Source organism: Phaethon aethereus, assembly GCF_964289735.1.
Source record: "Phaethon aethereus genome assembly, chromosome: Z".
Lineage (NCBI taxonomy): Eukaryota > Metazoa > Chordata > Aves > Phaethontiformes > Phaethontidae > Phaethon > Phaethon aethereus.
This window is the reverse complement of record NC_138577.1, coordinates 58,157,701-58,179,126: the sequence shown is the minus strand read 5'-3', so window position 1 is coordinate 58,179,126 and position 21,426 is coordinate 58,157,701. Positions and strand designations below refer to the sequence as shown.

At 38.0% G+C, this 21,426-nt stretch overlaps 1 protein-coding gene across 1 annotated transcript in view; it reads right to left on the bottom strand.

The window, feature by feature from the left end:
• Nucleotides 1-3,279: 3,279 nt before the first annotated feature.
• Nucleotides 3,280-21,426, bottom strand: part of GAK (cyclin G associated kinase) — a gene marked incomplete at both ends in the record, with an annotated part of 73,055 nt that continues 54,908 nt past the window's right edge. The window contains 8 exons of the mRNA XM_082012892.1: nt 3,280-3,381; nt 5,016-5,192; nt 6,555-6,703; nt 8,109-8,321; nt 11,736-11,855; nt 12,207-12,341; nt 18,359-18,529; nt 20,513-20,986. Of these exons, the coding sequence (XP_081869018.1) occupies nt 3,280-3,381; nt 5,016-5,192; nt 6,555-6,703; nt 8,109-8,321; nt 11,736-11,855; nt 12,207-12,341; nt 18,359-18,529; nt 20,513-20,986 (1,541 nt within the window). The remainder of the gene's footprint in view (nt 3,382-5,015; nt 5,193-6,554; nt 6,704-8,108; nt 8,322-11,735; nt 11,856-12,206; nt 12,342-18,358; nt 18,530-20,512; nt 20,987-21,426) is intronic.

Sequence of the window (21,426 nt, the reverse complement as noted above, 5' to 3'; positions counted from 1 at the left end):
TCAACATGTCAAAATTTTACTGTACAATCAATATGCATGAATGGAAAATATAAATTTTAAGCCCAGAGAGAATTCACAGTATCTAACCAAGTCTCAGCTTACTCATTTTTTCTGTAGCCTATTCTAAAAGCTTTCCAGCTTGGGGACACTAAGAATACAGCTACAGTGAAGTGTGTGTAATAGTCTGAATGCAGTCCTATCCCATACAGCAGACAACCAATTAACAATGAAGGACAAACCATAAGAAAGGTTGAAAAGCCCTTATTCTGTTTGGGGTTTTTTGGGGGGTTTTTTGTTTGTTTGGTTGGTTTTTTGTTTGGTTGGTTGGTTTTTTGTTTGGTTGGTTGGTTGTTTTTGTTTTTGGTTTTTTTTACCATTTTTTATTACTGTTTTAAGATTAATTCCAACAGAACTTCTGGGCTTTTTCTTCCAAATGACCATCTCCTTTAGAAGCAACATTAAAACTCAACATATGTTTATATAAAATTTACCCTAACTTCCCTCTTCCCAGATTCCTGTAACTAAAAAATTTAATATGTTAAGCCTTGCACTATGACACACCTTTAGTGGTTCTCATGCTGCTTTATCTTCTAAAGAAAACAAAACTTCAGTTTACTATGTTCAATGTTGATCACTTAAATTTTTAAAGTTTGCTTACAGGGCCTTACTGAAATGCAACTTTTTGCACATTCTTGTATGCAACACAGCTAAATGACACACCAAAAAAACCCACAAAATAGTTTAATTGTCAAGATTTGAGAGTTTACCAAACTGAGCCTCTCAGATTCTTAGCAACAAAATTCAACTACATAGAAAGGAGGAGGATACAGAAATCAGCCAGTTCCCCCACTGAGGGCCAGAGCTGAGTAAGCCATAAAATAAGTTGAGGGGTCCTGTCAACCTGACTGAAGTTTCAGTAATTATCAAATGGTTCTTGGAACCACAGCCAAACATCATAATTTTCCATAATTTTAAAAAGGGGAATCCATTTCAAGAGATCTTCAGTTCCAAATGAAACACCTGCACTCATGTTTCCCTGCTCACTTATTAAAATCACATCTAAGGTTCTTCTCTGCTATTAAAGAAAATTTTGCAAGTAAGAGTAGAGAAATAAAACAGGAATGTAGACATCATCCAGAAGATGCTACCAAACACACAAAGCAGAGAAGGATATTTTCCTTCCAATTTTCAGTTTTAATTTTTTATACAAATATTTCAAGAAGAAAGCAATTAGAAGCATGTCCCTCAGATTTAAGTTGCCTGTATGTCTGAAAGGAACATGGGTTTTTAAAGTAGTCCTTCCATACTAAAAACAGCTCCCTCAGAAATGCTATGTCAGCTGTATATAGGAGTGCAGTCACACTCATTATGTATCTGTGCATGTCTTAAACTTACTACTAGATATCATTTGGCCTAGAACTGTAAAAAGCCATGCAGATCTCCATCAAATATATCCTACCAGAAACAGCCTTTCACTTCCATGGATGCAGACCACACATACAAAGAATTAATGAAGTGTCCTAAGGAAAACAAGTAGTGCTCTTACTCTAAATCAGACAGCAAGTTACCTGTTTTTATGAAGAAATCTACTGAGATTTAAGACTGCTTCAAAGCAGTAACTGAAATACAACTGCAGCTATGAATAATATATAACCTTCCTGATCCACAACTGATTCTTGCTTCCATCTTAAAAAAAAAAAAATCACAGTAGCTGAATAATGTGAATATACACACAAAAAAAACCTTTTTAACAGAGTTTAATACGTAACTGTGTTAGATCTGAGCTTAGAGACTATAAATTGCAGCCTATGTTCATAAGTCTCTAAACTCATCACCTCTCAGGCTGGCATAGCAGTGCAAAACATCATCCAACACACTGTTCAGGTGGCATTAGAATCTCATGTTATCTGTTCAGATGTTGCTCAGCTGAACAGTTACCTCTGATAACACTTCCCTTCAATTAAGCATGCAAAATGTATAAAATGGCAAGATGATCAAAATATCCCCTTGAATGTCCAACTGTACTGTTCCAGGAGATGGCTCCCAAAACTTCAGTAAGACAATGCTAACTTTGAACATTTTCAAACTTGATACAAAAATTGCATTACGTTATTACACAGAGTATAACAGTCATTGGTCATTTGCATTCATTCACCCCAGCACTAGTGAAAATGTGCCTGCTGTATAGGGATGAGTAAGCATGGCAAGTTTTGTTATCAAGTTGTGTCTCTACTCATCTTTCACTAGCCAGTGCATGGAAGGTAGGTAAGCAAAAATGTCTACCAATACACCCCATGTTTTCACATACATTGGTGTCATGCATATCTCAAAAATATAGAAGTTCAGACATGCAGCAAAATGTCTTAAAGCACTTTAAATGCTCTCCAGATGATAACGAGTAATGTAGTATTTACTCAGACAAATTAAAGCAAAGTAAAATGTTTTGTGCTTACACTTCAAGTTTCAGAATAATTATTTCTATGAGAGTATCTGAAGTCCAATGGAAGGAATGTTCCACTGAAATCAGAAGCAAAAGACACCATTTAAAGAACTAGGAAAATAAGCACTGGTCAGAGTACTGCCTTCTAAGCGTTCATAATAAATAACAAATCAGCAGGAACATGCAGACCTTAAAGTCAAGATTTGTTTCTAGATTCATGAAATGTAAAAAAATTTAAAATCAAGAACAACCCTAGCTGTCTTTCCCACATTTGGGGTCTTTTCGGCTAAACAATTGTTAATTTATTGTAAGGAACACAGGTATTGTCAGAAAACGTTATTTACAAAATTATCAGATTGATTATATAAAATACAGATGAAAATATACACCTTCAGGTTTGAGCTAAGCCAAGCAAATTCACTGCTGCTAACTAAAGCACTATAAAGCGACAGGCACCAAACATCACAATTGAATCACAAAACTACAGAAAGTAACACACAAATTGGGGAAGGCAGAGGCAAAGCAAAGATCAATGAAATTGGAATGATTGAGAATTAATACTAGTATACCAGAAATCATGGAGCTTCATTGAAATTCTGTTTTACCATATATAAAACTGAAAGGATATCTTTACTCCCAGATTGATTTCTTCAAGTACTGAGCAACTGTTTTCTTAATGCATCTATGTAATGCTTTGTACCCTACATCTTACAAAATACATGACCACAGATTAGAAACTGTGCTGAAATCATGGAAAAGCGCTTCATAGATCATAGGCGTGAGAGTCACAGCAATGCTCAGCTCCAGTTTTTGAAAGTAGTTCTGTAAAAGGCAAAGTTTTAGAAAAGGGATTTTGATCCTTGGTTTTCAAACTCTGACCATGCATCATTCAATTCCATGAAGATCATTTTGGCATACTGCTCATAAGGTTGTCCTGTGGCCTGTTTGAAAAAAACCAGAACATTAGAAGCATAAAAATATTAGGAATTATGTGACTTAGGAAAGATCTCACCCCTTTTGTATTTGCTATCTTATTCAATGACTGTAGACTGCTGTGTGAATATGATTTTGCTCTCTCCAATCTTATCCTAAGTTTGCCATGAGTATTTTAAACAAAACCAAAGCCTTGGTTTCCTTCATTCAGACTTTTAGTGCAATTCATAAATAACTGAAATTTAGCTAAAAACAGTTCCAAGCTGTTCTTTTCATAAATAGTTCCAGTTAATATTAGTTAATCATTAAGTCCAGTCATTTTTGGAATTGCTTCCTGACAGACCTTACAGTAGGTCTTTACAAGAATAAAATTTAAGCACTGTTTAAAGCTACTCCTTTTGGATGGAATTTCTTGGAGAAAAATCTGTGGCTCATTGTGAATGGTGTAAAGATTCAATGTTAACAACATAACACTTCCTGTGCATTTGCCTCCATACTCGAAGATGGTATACTCCTGATTCTCTGCCTGTCTCACAGCAGCCCTGCTTCTGGGCCAGACCCCACAGTTAGTAACTATCCAGTCCCATAAGGTGAGTCATTTTAACAGGTTCTTTCCAACACAAAAGAAAACCCCAAAGTGCTCTCCAATATCCATCCCTTTCTCCTGCTGCTTGGCTTTTGCCAGCTGCCATACTATATATATCCTTTTAGAGACTGCTTTAACTCAAAGTGGCAAAAAAAAAAACCCACCAAGAAAGAAGAAAATGCCTCCAAAAGACCTGTGTTCTGACACTGATGCACTAAGGGGCTTACAGAAAGGACCAAAAAACTACCACAAAGGTGGAGGAAGACACATGCCAAGAACAGAAAGGGACAAAGGGAAGAAAAGAACAATGTCATTTCTCTGTTACAGATACAAGAAGATATAGGACTTAAGACTGCTGCTCACTGAACCACCAGCAAAGGCAAGCCTGAAAATTCAAACCAGGTATATTCAATGTTTATCCCTAAAACAGAGCCTAGAGCAATGACTCAGAACAAGAAGCTATCTTCATACATTGGGAGACTAACAAACCACAATGGATTATAATAAATACTTTAAAAAGACAACTGGAATGTCATATTCATCACGTATTTTTCACATGCTAATTTGTTTACTCTAGTAAAATTTACTTTTTCTAGTTCCTAGTAAAGTTGTTTAGTAAAGGAGATTCAGCAGGTTTTTCCCACCAGTTTTGCTGTGGCAGTCTCTGAGTCTTCATACACTGGTGAATAGTCCTAAAAGACCTTAAGTATTAGCTCGTAGAAATAAAGCAGATTCCACTAAATCTGCATTAAACCTGACGGCAATCAGTCAGAACCCAGTATAACAGACTCTGGTTCTCAATACAACCTTCATGGGATCTTTCATTTGTTAACATTCCTCTGTTGAATTCTGTGCTGTTAGGATGACAAGAAAAATCCTGTACCTCCTGAATGCAGTTGAACACCAAATTCAGAAGACAGCAGAAGCAAAATGAAGAGCATCATTCAGGGTGCTGATCAAGAAGCAAGGCTGCAGCACCGGTCAGTGACTAGTATGGTGTGGTAAAGGCAGTCTGTATTCCTTCTAAAGGAAAGAAGATCAGAGGAACACACTCACCTTATCTGGATGAACTACAAGCACTGCTTTCCTGTAGTACTTCTTCACTTGTTCAGGAGTTACTAGATCTGCCATGCTGACTGGTTTCCACTTATTTTCCCCTTCCCAAAGCACTGTATGAAGAGTGGATATTAACGCCCTGATATTTCTCTCCTTTCCTTCAATCCATTCAAGAATCTGGGAAAAGCAGAATGTACAGAAATGAATGCAGCACTGAAAGCATTCTCAAGTCTACTAGAGACATAGCCTTCTTTACAAGATTAAGACCCAAGTACAGTTGTCTTGCTGCATTCACCCAAGTCCAACTGTCTTACTACATTCTTCTTTCCGACACCCAGATCACTAGCCACTCAAAAGTGGTATTTTGCATCTGCCACTAGGGAGTAGCTTCTTGTTATTAGTTTATTGCAGAAATCCAGTCATTGCAAGAGAAAGTACCAAGATAGTTACATATTACAAACCCCTGTAAAACTAGTGACAAGAGAATTGTCAGGAGTAACTAAAAACATCTGTTATAATTACATTAACTCCTTGTCAGTGCACAACATTAATTTAATAAAATTCTTACTTGATGTGTACAAAAGTTTCAGATCACTTGTATTAATAGTTAACATTTACTTCAGTAATATCCCCATTAAAAGTTGGTTAGAAAAACTGGCTTTAACAGCAGACTTTCACAGACTTTAACAGCAATATCACTATGTCACAGTGTCTTGAACAGTGTCTTCATTAATCACCGCGTTATGTAGTATGTATGTAAATCTCTGCCCTTTATCAGCAACAAGTATGATAAGTAGAAATCTGTATTAATTTCCATTTATGGTGATTTGTGTTAAAAGCTGTGCACATGCAAGCTGTGCGCACTCTCTTCAGGTAAGACACTTTGTGAAAACAAATTTCAGCATCCCTCCAAAGCTTTTATAAACTTTTCTAAAGCACCTTTTGTAGTCTTTAGACTACAAAACTGAAAGCATATTATCTGATGTTATGAGTAATACATCAAAAAATCTGAGGAGCTGATCAGGTAATACCACAGACTAGTTCTATAGCCCCCACCTCCAGAATTCCATCTTTTAGTAATTTCTTAGAACAGCAGTAGCACTTGTTAACCAGTAAATGCAAGCAAGTGATCACCCTGAAGACATCTATTCTCAACTGCCTGTGTTTTAAAGTGTAGTTTTGTATTATCAGCCAAATTCATCTTTTCTAAGGAGACCTTTGGGAACACTACAGAGAAACAACAGTTCTGGCTTCAAGAAATGGACTTTAACAAGAGAACAGGTTCTTTAAATCTCCAAACTTACCTTAAAGAAACACAAACATCCATCCACACACTTTTTGTGCTATTGTCACTGCTTCATTGCCAACTGACTCTTCATGCTAATGAACTTCTACAGTCATATTATTTAAATACAGATAAAATTTCATTCTGCTTTATCAGTTTGCTCTGTTAGTCACTGCATCCTTCTGCTCTGTTATCAGCAGTTCTAAGTATAAGCTCAGATTTTCACTCTAAATCAAGATGACTGTTAAACAAACCTTGAGTTTCAAGGGGTCCATATCTTTAGACATTTCTTGTTTTCTCATCTCAGCAATGGTCTTTGGTCCCTTTTTATCAGATTTAGCCGAAAACCCTTGATTAGATAAGAGATCCTCAAAGTCATTTTCTGAAACTTTTGGCTTTTGACCTATGAAAGAAGAACATTAAATGTAACATTACATAGGAGAATACATTAATGGGGGAAATACATTGCACTTCAGTACACCTGCATGACATTTCTCATTACCATGATAAATATCTTTCAGTGGCTTGATAAACTCCACAAGACTAACAGAAGGATAGGAATAAAAAGGGATTTTTGATAAGCTTTCGGTCCAGCAGAACCAATAACCTCATGTGCATATATGTGACTAAATACTTGCATGTCCTCTTTTTTCAAAAATGGAGTAGACTTAGGGAATACACATCTACCTACTCATGATTTTGGAATTGGTTCCATTTTTCCGCTGCAAAGTAATTCTAGCTGCTGTGCAGCAGTTTTTCAAGTGACCATATAGTCAATGCTCTAATCAAAAGTACACAGTCAACATTTAAGTATGTTGAAACTTATGCAGAGTAACAAAGGTATAAAATATCAATATGAATAGTCATTATAGAACCAACAAGTTTGAGAACTGTAGAATAACTGAATTCTGAAGAGGCTTCTGGATATCATGTAGTCTAATCCCCACTCAAAAAAGGGACAACTAGGTAAAATTTCTCAGGTCCTTGTCCAGTTGAGGTCCACCTGTTTTCAAGGATGAGGAATCACAACACCCCTTTCCCCATTTCAGCATTTTGTCATGCTAATTGAATTTTTTTTTTAATTTTCTCCAATCAGACTTGCCTGTGCTGCAACTTATGCCAACTGCATCTCCACCACCTCTTTCCAGATACAGATCAACAGAATCATTTCAACTTACAGAAGTGCCTGCTGTTCATTTACAGTTAGAGGGAGGCATAATACTAATGCCAATAAAATACATGAGGAAAATAAAATTTTCCAAGAAGGTTAATGTAGAAGAGGCCATGCCTATTTAGTTGGAACATATTAAGGGACTGGTCCCAAGAATGATTCCACCTGCTCCTATCCCCATCCCTGTTTGAAACACAAGAATTTCCAGCAAGTTTAACCTCAGTCTTAATTAAGACTAGCAACTGTTTGTCAGCTAGAAAAAATGCTGCATCCTTTTACCCATGTATCACAAGTGGAGTAGCATGAAGAAATGCTATTGACCATCTCTCCCTGGATAGATCAAATTTACCTTTTTAACCAGTGATACAAAACCAGTACCCATGTGGGTGAGCGAATATAGACTTAAGACTTTAAGCCCAAACTTGCAAATATGTGGGCCATGGTCAGCTTGTCTCTGCAGTACTCTAGTGGGGCTTTGCAAAAGCCGGACACCAGATTTGCCAAGCTCTTTTCTGATTTCTACTAGGTACAACCTAAATATAAATAAAAAGATGAAGGTACAAGAGTTTCTGCAGTTAACAGCGCATCTGACTAACTTCACACAGGCCATTTTAAGTAATGCCTTCAGAAAACTTACCAAAGCTTGGGGTTCTGACTCCTCTTTCTTCTCGTCCTCCAATAACACTGAAGTTTAATGTGTAATTGGGTTTACCTGCTGTGCTGGATTTAGTCTGGGACTGCCATGAAGTACTTTGTGATTTTGTGGATTTCTGCCACTGATTTCCCAACTTCTGAGATGGAGCAGTCTTCTGACCAAAGCTGCTACTCGAGAGTCCACCACTGGAGGAACCTAACAATAAATACTAAATTACTTGTTCATCTCTGTATCTGTCACCTGTTTAATACAAGTAAGACAGTTTGGTCTTGACAGCTAACCATACAGTTTACAGTGACACCACTATACAAGAGAAAGTGTACCAGAAAAGTGTGTGTAAAATGAAGTTAAGCGTCTCATTAACAAATAACTTGGATGGCAGGAGCTAGAGTAATTACTGAAAGTCTTCCAGCCTCTTACAACTCAAGTTCTCAACTGTCCGTTTTAGCAGAAGCATTTGCTCTTGTCTGATCAGTCAGGCATGTGTAAGGCCAGAAAATAATTCAGCAGTGACAGTAGTTCTGCCTTCCAATTTGCTACACTTCAATGTCTGTTAATATGCAGAGGACACTGAAAAACTAATTATATGATAAAAAAAATGTAATATATTGCCAATATTTTCAAGTTAACACTTTCAAAAAGTCTCTGGTGATTTCTTGCACTACTGCTTTAGAAAGATGAGAAGATTATTCCACAGCAGCATTGGCAGGGAATGTTGCACAGGAGTAAAAAAGCACTGAAGCTTGCAGGAGATACTGTTGTAATTACCCTGGTGTGATCTATAGGCCTCTATCAACACAATATTGACTCAATTTTTAGTATCCTATTCCCTTCATTAAACCAGCATAAGTAAAACTGCTTAGCAGCTTCATCTGCTACTCACTTTGGGAAGAACACACAGGGCCTTTTCTTCACTCTACAATACTCACTGTAAGTTGAGCAAAACAAAGCTCCAACCTTTTAAATTCTTTATTCAGCTTTTTGTCTCACTGATGAGACTAAACATGAGATTTTTTTTAATCTAAACCAAGCTACCATTAAATTGCCCTTGATTGACTGCCTTTGGAAAGATGACTAGAAACTCAGTTCCCTTGACAAGTTGCATATACCCATCACAAGGAAAAAGTAGCATGATGACTGAATTTAGATCTATCCAGAATTTTTGGAAAAGAATCATTTTATACCACACTTACATATCCTAAAACAGATTAAGACCTCTTCATGTTGGAAAAATTCCTTAAAAATGACAGAACACTGATTCAAGACTAGTGGTCAGGTTACACACCTGAAGCCAGCCATGAAGCATAACATGAATGTAATACTGACACTTCAAAACCAGAAAACTATCACTTAGTCTTGAATGACAAATTTATGATCTTATCTCATTATTTCTTGGAGAAAAGTGAATTAGTATTTGTATGTCCACATGTTATTAACCAGCTGCTGCTGATTAGAGCCTAACTTTCAGCTCAAACATATCCCTAGCCAGTTTAAACTTACTTGTTCTTGCTTCTATTTTCCCCTCCTTTTATTCACCAAAAAGCATCAGAAAAAACCCCCAAGCTTGTCTGAGTACACACAGCAATGTAATCTGTTTCCTCTTTCAAAACTGGGTCCCCACACCTCAGTTCTCCTGAATGCTCTTTTTTGTAGCTGCTGCTCATAGTTGTAACAGCTTACACAAGAGGATGTCTCCCCAGGGCCATGTACAAGATACCATACTATACTTCTAAATACCACACCTGATAAAACGTTGTATAAACACCCGACAAAATCTAGGATAGCACTGTTTTTTCATGAAAGTACCCAACTGCATAATCAACTCAGTCTTCAGTCACTTCTAACTTGTGAAATTCAGAGAAAAAAATCCCTGTCAGAGTATATGACCTTACACACTGAAAAAAACTCATTCTATGCTTTCAAAGCACTCTATATTCATTATTCCAATCTCCAAGGCCAACCAACTCTTCCTGTAGGACAAGCCAACACCTCACTGTCAGCAGCACCTTTTTGCCACCACACTCCTTTCTCGTACAAGATCATTCCTAGAAATGAAGAGTGTGAGAACACAAACTATCACAGAACACTGTTGGTATCCTACCACTAGCCTAATACACTACTACTAACTACATTTAGCTATTGTTTCTTTTCTGTTTGTATAGCATTCCCAATTAAGCAGCTTTCAGTCTCATAACTCTTGTTCCAGAATAATGACTTGCATGTGAAGGCCAGAAAATCCTATGAAAAATACAACACCGAGTCTAAACTCCAGTTCTTATAACTCCCTGAAAATTCAGTTCAAGCCTGAGAAAGTCAACCAGCACAGTGACATCTGGCTACTTTTTAATGTAGTAATTTTTCCTATTGAAAATTAACTGAAAAACTAATTAATTCAAGTCCTTCTAAAATCAGTACAATTTCATCCATTGGTTCAATATGGGCTATACCTGCATCTCCAAGTTGAAGATAAATTGATTTTTTTACCATCACACTATTTATACATTTAACAAGTCCATATTAACCTGAATTATTAAACTAGAAAAATTTTATAAGTTGTTTACTACAGAGCAGCCCTATTGGTGCTGCTTCAACACTACAATATTTCAAGTAATTATGCACAGGCAACAAGAAGCCAAATATTGTATGTTACCTTCTGTTTATATAAGATAAATCCACCAAGAGGGTACGCAATTCAATACATAATGCTAACTGCCAAGGCAACAGGATAAAACCTGTCAGCTCCAAGCTAAGGGAAAAGCACATTTCTGCAATTAAGCAACTCAGCAGCTATAGGCTGTTCCAAATTGTTCCTTGGACTCTTGGCAGCTAGTCACATTTAACAGCTACAGATCAGCCATTTGCTATGGCAGTATGGTCCTGAAATGCAAGGACCACAGCTTATTTTATTGCCCTTAGTTTTTCTGCTGTTTAAGAATGCTGCAGGGCTAATTCCTGAGTTTGGAATGAATATAACATCCTGGGATAAGTGCTGCTCTGCGATGTGTCTCATCTTCCATAACTTCTTATGCACATCACTGCAAACTGACAAATGTTCATAATGCTTATGGTATTGGTGTACAAGTATGGGCTTGATTTGTGCTCGTCTTACAAATGTGACAGATTTGAGTACCAGAGCTATGAAGGCCTATTGAATTCAAAGAAAAGTACTGAATTCAGTGGAAAACAACTGTCACTTTGGATCTAACACAGAATTTCATCCAACTTATTTTATATTCTTCACAGCACAGTATCAATCGACACTACATAAGAAACCTCATGCTCAGTTACTGAATCAGGAACGCCTGGTTTCTCTTACCTTCTCAAATAGATTCTCAAGTATTAATTACATACACTGTTTCTAAATCACAACTGTGGTTACCTTCTGACATATTATTGTGGATGTTCCAAACAATCTCTGTGAAGAATCAATCTTTTCTTGTTACTTGTCTGCTCTCAGCAACTGCCTCAAACTGGTTGTTAACAATTAAAAGGGAACATAGGCTTTATAGGTAACATCCTTTACATAGGCTACCAGTTAGATTTATCAGTACAAGAAGCAAATCAAATCATAAAGGCATTAAGTATAGTCTCTTAAAAGTAAGATCTTACCTGGAAGACCAGATCCAAGATTGGCAAGGTCAGCAAAAGGATCAAAGTTCTGAGATTTAGCCTGGCTGAAAGACAGACCCGAAGACACACTGGACTGACTCCCTGTCGTAAAAGCTTGACCTGTATAATAAGAAAGCATATCATGTACCTGGTGTATTTGGAAATTGAGAGAATGAACAAAAGTACTATTTCCACAACACCTTCTGTAAACCTCCCCAGCACTCTGCTCCATGACATTTTAAACTATGACAAGAATGACCATTGCTATAGACAAACTATTTGGTTCCTCTGCCTTGAATTTTGAAAAACTACAAAAGTGCCTTACTAAAGTGGCATGTAAGCATAAGAGCATGGAATCCTTTAAGCAACAAAGCAAAAAGGCATGAAGACATGTTCAGCAGTTTCAGGTGATAAAACTGTCCAAGTCTGGAGTATTCCATATTTCCTCTTACAGAATAAATTTCGTAATACCTTCAAAAAGAGGCTTCAACTGTGGTGATGCTACATTGCTGGTTGCTGAGGAATCTGCCCAAGAATCCCATCCACCTAAGAGATCTGGGTGGCTTGTAGAAGATGATATTTTAGGTGTCTCTGATGTCAGATACCCTACAGAAGAAAAATTAAATCTTTTGATTGTTCTTTTAAGAAAACCATCACAATAATCATATTTTGCCAATACCAATAGAACTGTGAATGACATGGTCAGCTACAATGGCCATTACATGGCTTATTTAAATTTCTCCGTAACTCATGCAGTCTTAAACAGGACTCAGGACAGTTTTACCGCTGGAATTTGTAATTTCCATTGGAAATATCTGATGCACTTCATAGAGTTTCATGCACAGGCAATGCTATGAATTTAAGAGCTTAGGTCTCCTGGGCAAAGGGCGTGCTGCTGTTCCTGGCAGCACAACAGGTAATCAGAAAGCAGCAGTGCTTTATGGGGTGGTGCTCCATATCACTCAGCAGTCTGGGTGCTACACAGGTGGTGCCAGATCACTTCAAACTGCAAGTTTGCCTGCCCCAGGCCTCATGTGACAAAGGGAGCTCCTTATAAACTAACAGCCCTTTTAGGTTCAACACATGAATGAATGCATGCAATTAAAGAGCAGGAAACAGGAAGAGCGATCTCTTCCTGGAAAAGATTGAGAATCACTAGTTCCATAGATAAAAGCTGTTTTCCTATGTGCAAAGCAAAACCACCATGCCACAATGAAACAGTTACATTCAGAAAGATGCAAGGTGCTTCAACTAACTTCTCAAAAGAAAGTGTCACATCCACCATAAGGTTTTAACTGCCACCCCTGACACTTGCAAATGATTCTCCCCTTTCTCACTCACAGACAGTATGAGGTGAGCCACTCTCAGAATGACAGGTCCTAGGTATGGAACACTCAAAGCTGCATGCTAGTTCTGAGCATTCCCTTTAAGCACAGCTTGTAGAGACTCACAGTGAAGCAGGACAGCTTTTGAATGGAACCACCCCTTCAATTCTATGACAACAGTCAGTGCTACAGGAAAAGGTGATATTTCAGCAAAACCTGTATGTTTGGTGGTGCTTTAAGACATTCCAAAGACCTAGAGTTTGGAAAGCTAACCCAGCCATTCTTATAACAGTGGCATTTTGATGCTTTGGATGTTTTGACTTCTACATCACAGCTTTCCAATTCTCTCAGCTTCTCAACTTTACATCTGAATATTAATATCAAGTAAGTTATTTTGTCTCATTTGAGGAAATAATTTGAAGCAAATTCGATATCTTCTCCACCACCTCAATCCACTGATTCTATTTATACTTAGATCTTACAGTTGTAAAGAGAGCACTTAAAATACTCTGCAACAAATGTCTGCCAAGAGCCTGTATTAGAGCAGGGTCATCTCTGCTGCATGTGAACGAAAACATCAGAATAAATTGCACAAAGTAGCCACCAAAGTATTCTGAAAGAACAGTACAATTTTCAGCCCTTTCACCAGACTTAAGCCCTGCCTCTGAAACCACGGGTGAAACAAGATGTATTTGCCTCAGTACTTAGGACCCCTGCTATCTACTATACGGCAGTGTCACTGGCTATAAATATCAAAGTATCCAAAAGCGTCTATTCATCAGTTTAAAAGTTTGCTATACTGCATGCCACTCCCAAAAGTTAAGTAGGCCTTGAATTTATATTAGTGTTGATTTTTAAGCTAGAAATAATTTTGGCTTATGATCACTACTATTACAAGTTTTACAGGGGCATGAGGAAATTTACAAACACTTAGGGAATTAACTATGATAAAATCAAGTCGAGAGAAATAAGAATAAAATAGCATTTGAAAGATTGAGAACCCACTATGGGAATCAGGTGTTTTATAACTCCTGGTTTCAGAGCAGTCAAGTTCATCACATCCCCCACCCTGAAAAAAAGCAAGTAGTAGCCTACTGCTATGTACAGCAGTAAATTCATTATGAATAGTACAAGCTCACATATATCCGCCACACTTTATCAGAAAAATCTGAAACAATGGAGTACAATGTGCAATATACTGAACAGATAAGAAGTCCCTCCTGTAGCTGTTTATTCTTATGCTATATTCTTTCTGGTTGTACAACTTGGACATAACAACAGATTTTAACATCAAGAAATAGTGTTAGCAACATGATACTCTGACTTCTACTTATTATGAAGATTTATGACAAGAGCATATTGAATTAAACCCTTATTTATGTAACCTGGAACACTTGAGCTCATACACACACACATTAAAGTAGAGGAGCAGAATATCTAAAGAAAGGGTAAAACATGAAGCATAGCTAAATATTCTGAAAGCTGAAGCAACTGAGATCATGGGCAAACAGATCCATACCTGCTTGTAAATTCTTCTTTAATGTGCACATTTATAATCCTTAGCCATACAGCAGTAAACCACTGGAGGTCAGAGCATAGTTCTTTACTAACATTGCTCAAGCCAGCTAAGACATAAGCATAAGTTGGTGGTAATCAGATCACACTTTCCAGCTTCCCAAAATAAGACACCTCTGTTTTAGTATATCCTACACACAACTTCACATCAGGTTTTCTTTATTTAACTTGTCATGTCTACAGGAAATCCTTTAATCAGAGGACAACAGGATTTTCTGTGAACTAAGAGGCTGGTTTAGTATGATGCAAGGTGTTGTGGTTTAACCCCAGCTAAGCACCACACAGCCGCTCGCTCACCACCACCCCACAGTGGAATAGGCAGGAGAATTGAAAAAAAAAAGGATAAAACTCATGGGTTGACATAAAGACAGTTTAATAGGTGAGCAAAGAAGATTATTATGATAATTTTATTAAATAATTATTTGTTATAAAATTATCACAATATCTTATTAAATAATTATTCATTATAAATTTATTATTATCATTTTTATTATTCTTATTAAAAAGAAATGATGCACAATACAATTGCTCACTACTTGCTGATCAATGCCCAGCCAGTTTCTGAGCCACAGGGCCCCTGGTCAACTCCCCCCAGTTTACATAATCGAGCATGATGTCATACGGTATGGAATACCCCTTCGGCTAGTTTGGGTCAGCTGTCCCAGCTGTGACCCCTCCCAGCTCCTCGCTGGCAGGGCATGAGAAGCTGAAAAGTCCTTGACTAATGTAAGCACTACTTAGCAACAACTAAAACATCAGTGTGTTATCAACATTGGTCTCATACCAAATCCAAAACACAGCACTATACCAGCTATCAGGAAGAAAATTAACTCTATCCCAGCCAAAGCCAAGACACAAGGTTTTTTTAACCTTGTCTGACTGCGAATAGTCATCACAGAAACTAACTTCTACTCAGAAGACTGGTCACAGGTTTCTTTTGATCACCTTCCACATCTCCTGCTATCTTTTGATCACATTAGTTCATTCTCACAGCGGGAAATACATTTGTGACTCAACTTGGATTAGAAATGATCTGCTACTTGCATATCCAAATGAAGCAATTCTGTTCTCAAAAATGTTCACTGAACAGATACTTACTAAAGAGAAATGGACACTCTTCCAGCTACTGACAAGAACTTGTTTTTGCAAGTGTGGCCACAGAAGAATATGGGTACATTTTCCATATATTTTTCCCTATGTTGACAGAAAGCTCCAGAAATTACATTAAAATAGCAGGAACAGTACTGCATTTATTGGGGTGCAAGTTATCAACCAAAATCAGAAAGAGTAAGCCATAATACAACAAGCATTGAAATCACATGTCAAAATATTTCTTTTTTTTCTTCTATACTTCCTCAAGTGTTACTAACAGCTGAGCATTGATGGTAGTCTCCTTGAGGTTGCAGGTAAAACAGAATTTCACACTTATGTATTTTTCAAACTTCGATTTAGTACATAAAGGGTTCTCTGTCATGTAGGGATTGGAGCACCTCTGATATGAGGACAGGCTGAGGGTGCTGATATTGTTTAACCTGGAGAAAAACTGAGGGTGGGCAATCTTATCAATGTGTATAAATACTTAAAAGGAAGAAATAAAGATGACTGACAGACTCTTCTCAGTGCTGCCCAGTGGAAGGACAAGAGGCAACGGGCACAAACTGAAATACAAGAAACTATTTAAACAGAGGAAGCTTTTTTGTTTAAGAGTAGTCAAACACTGGCACATGTTGCCCATAGTGGCTGTAGAGTTTGCAACCTCAGAAATAATAAAAATCAGCAAGGACATGGTTCTGAGCAGCCTGCTCTACTTGACCGTGCTTTCAGCAGGCCAACTAGATCTCCAGAGGTCCCTGCCTCTGGGGTGAGATAGATTTTGGCTGAGATGATGCTCCACAGATCACTATTGATTAAATCTTCTGAACAAAAAAAAAAATCACCTGTTTGGTAACCTCATGCAGTGACAATAGTGTCATAACTAAAAGTGTCATTTATGCCACTGGTAACTACACAAGTATACAACTAAAACAGGTGTAACTGTATCTATAGGACAGAACAAAAATGTTCCAAAGTAAGTGGCAAGTGAGATCATCTCAGCAGAATCAACCACAGCTGGAATATAATGCATAAATACACAGTAGAGAGGGCAATCAGTTGGCTAGCCTTTTATTTCAAGGAGGAAGCACTCAGCCAAAAAAATAATGCATCTTTTTTTTTATCCAGTTTCTCTGTAGCTAACGCTCAGACTGCACCATGCAGAGGCAGGGTCAACTAGACCAACTGTCCAAGAAAAAGGGGCAACTCAAAGACATACAATAAGCTATGGGAAGAAATTCTCCTGAATTCACAGTGAAGAACGGGATACCACCATTCCCAACTAACTCCGATTTACAAGTGGGGGTCTGCAGGAGTTGCCTCTGTGAGGAGAGGCCTGGGCTGCTCCATGCTGGACACAGCCAGTTCCAGCAGACCCACTGCAGAACACAGGTGAGCCCCTCAGCCAAGACAGTGGTGCCTGTGAGAAAACACATGTAAGAAAGGGTAAAAAACACTGCAGAGCAGCTGTGAGAGTGAGAGAAGTGTGAATGAAACAGCCCTGCAGACACCAAGGTCAGAGAAGGAGGAGAGGGAACTGTTTCCAGGGGCCAGAGTAGAGATTCCCCTGCAGACCATGGAGAAGACCACAGTGGAGTAAATAGCCACAGTGCAGCCCTGTGGAAGACTCCATGCAGACAGACATGCCCTGGATGAAGCTGCAGCCTGTGGAGAGGAGACCATGCAGCAGGAGTGCTGGAGGACCCATGTGGCAGCTGCCTGTTCCTGACGGACTGTACCCTATGGAGACCCGTGTTGTTGAAAGACTATATCCCATGGGAAGGACCCACACAGGAGCAGAACAGTGTGGGGATGAAAGAGCAGCAGAGAAGAGCTGTCACAAGCTGATCACAACTCCCACCCCTATGGACAGGACCCATGCTTTTCTTTGAAAGTCAGATTTAAAAAGCAACACTTCTGGCTCTACCACTCCACCTTTTCTGCAAGGGTTTCTCTTTTAAGCATGAGCATGCTTAGAAGCTCTATTTAGTAACTTTGGAAATAATGTGCTTAGGATGGAGATATGGGAAGACCAAACATATCACAAAGTTTTTTCTTTAAAGACTAATAGATTTTAAAATAAATGCATGAGGAAAAGGCTTTACCAAGAATACATCAGCGAAATTAAGTGAAATAAGATTAGAGTATTACATAATGTACTTTGTAAGTGTATTACCAGAATGCATTCAGGTCAAGAAGGTCCGAGCTAGCCTCAGCTTGCATTTTAAGAACTGGCTATACTGTAACTTGACTTGCCCATTTGTTTTCCAAGGCTTCCAGAAAGTCTTTAAAATCCGAATACAATCAAAATAGCATTCTGCCATCTTGAAAGTCAGTTTGCATGTGCTTGTGTACCCTCAATTCTAAGAGCTCTCCAAGGAAATTCCAGCTCCTAACAGAGGGTTAGCGATGCTAGAAATCCTCTTTGCATCATAAATATTAGCATGACAATATACAGGAAACCCTTGCTACTTGGTGCATTTTTATCTGTGTTGCCAGAACACAGAGATAATTAAAACAGCAGTCACAACAAGTGGATCTATTAAGACACTAATCCACCTTGGCTAAGCTGAAAGACAAATGCAGAGGAGCAGAAACTGTTGAGAAACAGAACACCAGAAGAACACTTACCTAAATTTAAGAAATCTGAGCTGGAAGAAGGTGGAAGTGAACTGTGTGAGGAAGGAACTGTATTAGCTGTAGATGTTGAGCTTGGATTAAGAAAGTCCCCAAAAAGGTCTGGACCAGGCAGGGCTTGATTTTCTGAACTTGATGACATTGTGAATGGGTCAAAAGGATCAGCTAAAAGAGAAGAAAACAAAATTATCTTATGACAATTTTAGAATAAGCAAAGTTGAAAAAGCCTTACTCCTCTGGGGGCACAGACAAAAAGTATAGTTCATGCTGGTAACTGCAGGAGCCTTCTGAGAATTTTTTTGGCAAAAAGTCACTATCTGTCCCTTCCTCTAGACATCTGTACCTTCATGTTGGTACAAAAAGTATTTCAGCTATACACAACATGAACAGCTACGTCTTCAAACACAAATCCTTAACAAGGCTGCATACATTCAGTAACATTGGTTAACTTCATTCATGTAAGACACACCTTAAATTTGAGTGATCAGCTGCATACAAACAGAAGAACTACATTTGTTAAATGTTCTATAATGCCAAACCTCCAAAGAATTTAAACTAAACAGACTACTCAACTACTAAAAAGAATATCAAATAAAACATTCATACTACCACTTTGACTTGAAGGCATTGGTGACTCCGGGATAGAAAGAGCATTAACTCAAGGATGAAAATCAACAGAAGCAAGGCTTTCAACAGGTCTCTAGTGATCACAACAAAGAAAAAACTAATTGGAAGCGTATTTATAGTCAGCATGGGGCAACATGTGACAGCCTGCTGGAATCATGGCTCCAGATCTTCCTGTTTCTGCTGCCCTCTAGGGTCAGAATCCTCAAGAGCTCAGGGACTCCTGCCAGATTCACTCAGAAGCTGAAGAGAAGGAATAATCCTGCCATAGTGCCCTAGTACATCCTGAAGTGATGATCACATTGTGCAGACTCAGTACCACGTCAAAAAAGAAACCTGGATTGTCACCAAGCTATCTTACTATAGCATCACACAGACAAAACCTCAAGTACAAATTTAATGTGCAAAATGAAACACAGTGGCCAAAAATTTCACTTCTGCAATTATCCTTCTTTTATCCAATTCAAAGGTAGAATGAGAGTCACACATGATTACTGACCAGGTGTTTTATGGAGTAGATACAAGAAAGGCATAGTTAAAGAAAGATAAAGTAATAAAGCTTCTACTTTACAGACTTCTGCCTATGTAAAAAAGGTAAATTAAGTGACTCCTCATTGACCACAGCAACAAAGTTCAGTACTGAATTGCTTCAAAAGAAAGAAATATTTGAAATCACCTAAATCCTCTACAAAAAACACTCTGCAGCTGTATGTAGATTACAGCTTTTAGTCCAAACAAATGAACCTTGCGCAAATAAACTAAGCCTTGTAACAGTCTCCCAGTTTGATTAACATTCCCAAAAATCTTACTGTTAACTTCAGGCAGAGAACTGCTATTCCCCAAAGTTTAGTCAGGTGACAAAGAGCTAAGTATCCATTGGTAAGAGGAACAGAACCTCTAAACTAAAACATCTTGTTTTAAATACCAAATAGATGGCAGTGTGTAACATTCTCTTTCAGGATACAGACCTGCCAACAGTAAAACCAGCAGGAAAAACACATTTAAGCAGTAGCATTATCCTACTGGTTTGAACAGTAATCTACAGGATTTCCAGTTGCCTAGCAGTCTTACATGATTAACACTCAAAAATCCCACACAGACATTTGACCTAAGCAGCACAGCTCTACCACATCTAATGCTATTACTTCACGTAAAGTGTAAGAAGGCAGTAAGTTATTACAATTCTATGCCTTAGCAGAAGTTATTTACACGTCAATTTAGAAAAGGATCTAGCACGTAAAGTTTGTACAGGAAAGCTATAGATTCTATAAGACTGAATCTCCTTTAAATTCAAAATGTGATACTTTTCTGTTTACATGGTTTAAAGCTAATAGGATATTGGCAACATATCTACAGCAATTTCTCTCCTTCATGCAGTAAAAACACCTGTTCTATGCAGACTTTTTGCTATAGACCAACATGTCTTCAGTGTACGGATCAAAACAAGGTACTCATTTTCTAAGCATAATGCAAGCAGCAGTTTTTATCTGTTTGCCGAAGAGTATTGATGTTAAATTTTTGTACCTGAAGACATGGCTGCTGCTGAAGATGTAGCCCGAGTAGCAGCTGGACATTGACTGCTGAAAAAGAAATCTGTTCCTTGTCCAAGAAGATCTCCTGTGGGCTCTTCTGAAATCTGTGACGCATTGTCCACAAACATAGTGTTCAACAAGTCCGCATTACTTGATGAAGAGTTCATTTCTGAGATAGGTTGTTTCTGTTCTGGTGAAATATCAGAGTCTAGTCCCAGTAAGTCTACATTCTCCTCAAGAAGAGTTTTTTGTATCGGTGTAGGTGTAGCTCCAAAATTTGCTTCAAAAAACAACTCTCCTTCTGGAGTAAGAGAGTGTTTTTCATCAACAATTACTGCGCTTTCTTCACCTGGCAACGTAGGGAATTCCTCATCTGAAGGATCACTCTCCTCTTTGTCATCAGAGAGTGGAAGACGATCATTTTTAGATGAACTGTCCTCTACTCTACTTTCTGGACTTTTTCCTTCTTGAATAAAAAGAAATAACAGCTTTAGATTACCAGGATTCTTCTGCCAACTAGGATAAGACAGACTTATACGGTGAGATCATACAAAATCAACCCTTAATTAATCAATGCTCACAAAAGAATTGATTAAAAAAGAACTGTTACCTACCACCTCTTTGTATAGCACAGGCAAAGGAGCAGCTCACTACCATACTTGCCACTCTGCAAGGGCAGGTATTACCAATTTTTTCAAAATGAGACTGACTTCGACATAGACATCAGAGTGTGTCATATCATTTATGGCTTAGAAGATCACTCAACTCAATGATAGCATTCAGTGACAGCATAAGCAGTTACTGGCTGTTTTGCCATCAAAGCAGAACCCAGAGAAAGGACTTAAATAGGCACTATAAAGTTACATTTTCTCAGTCCATACATACTGATCTGGATCCCTCTGGCTA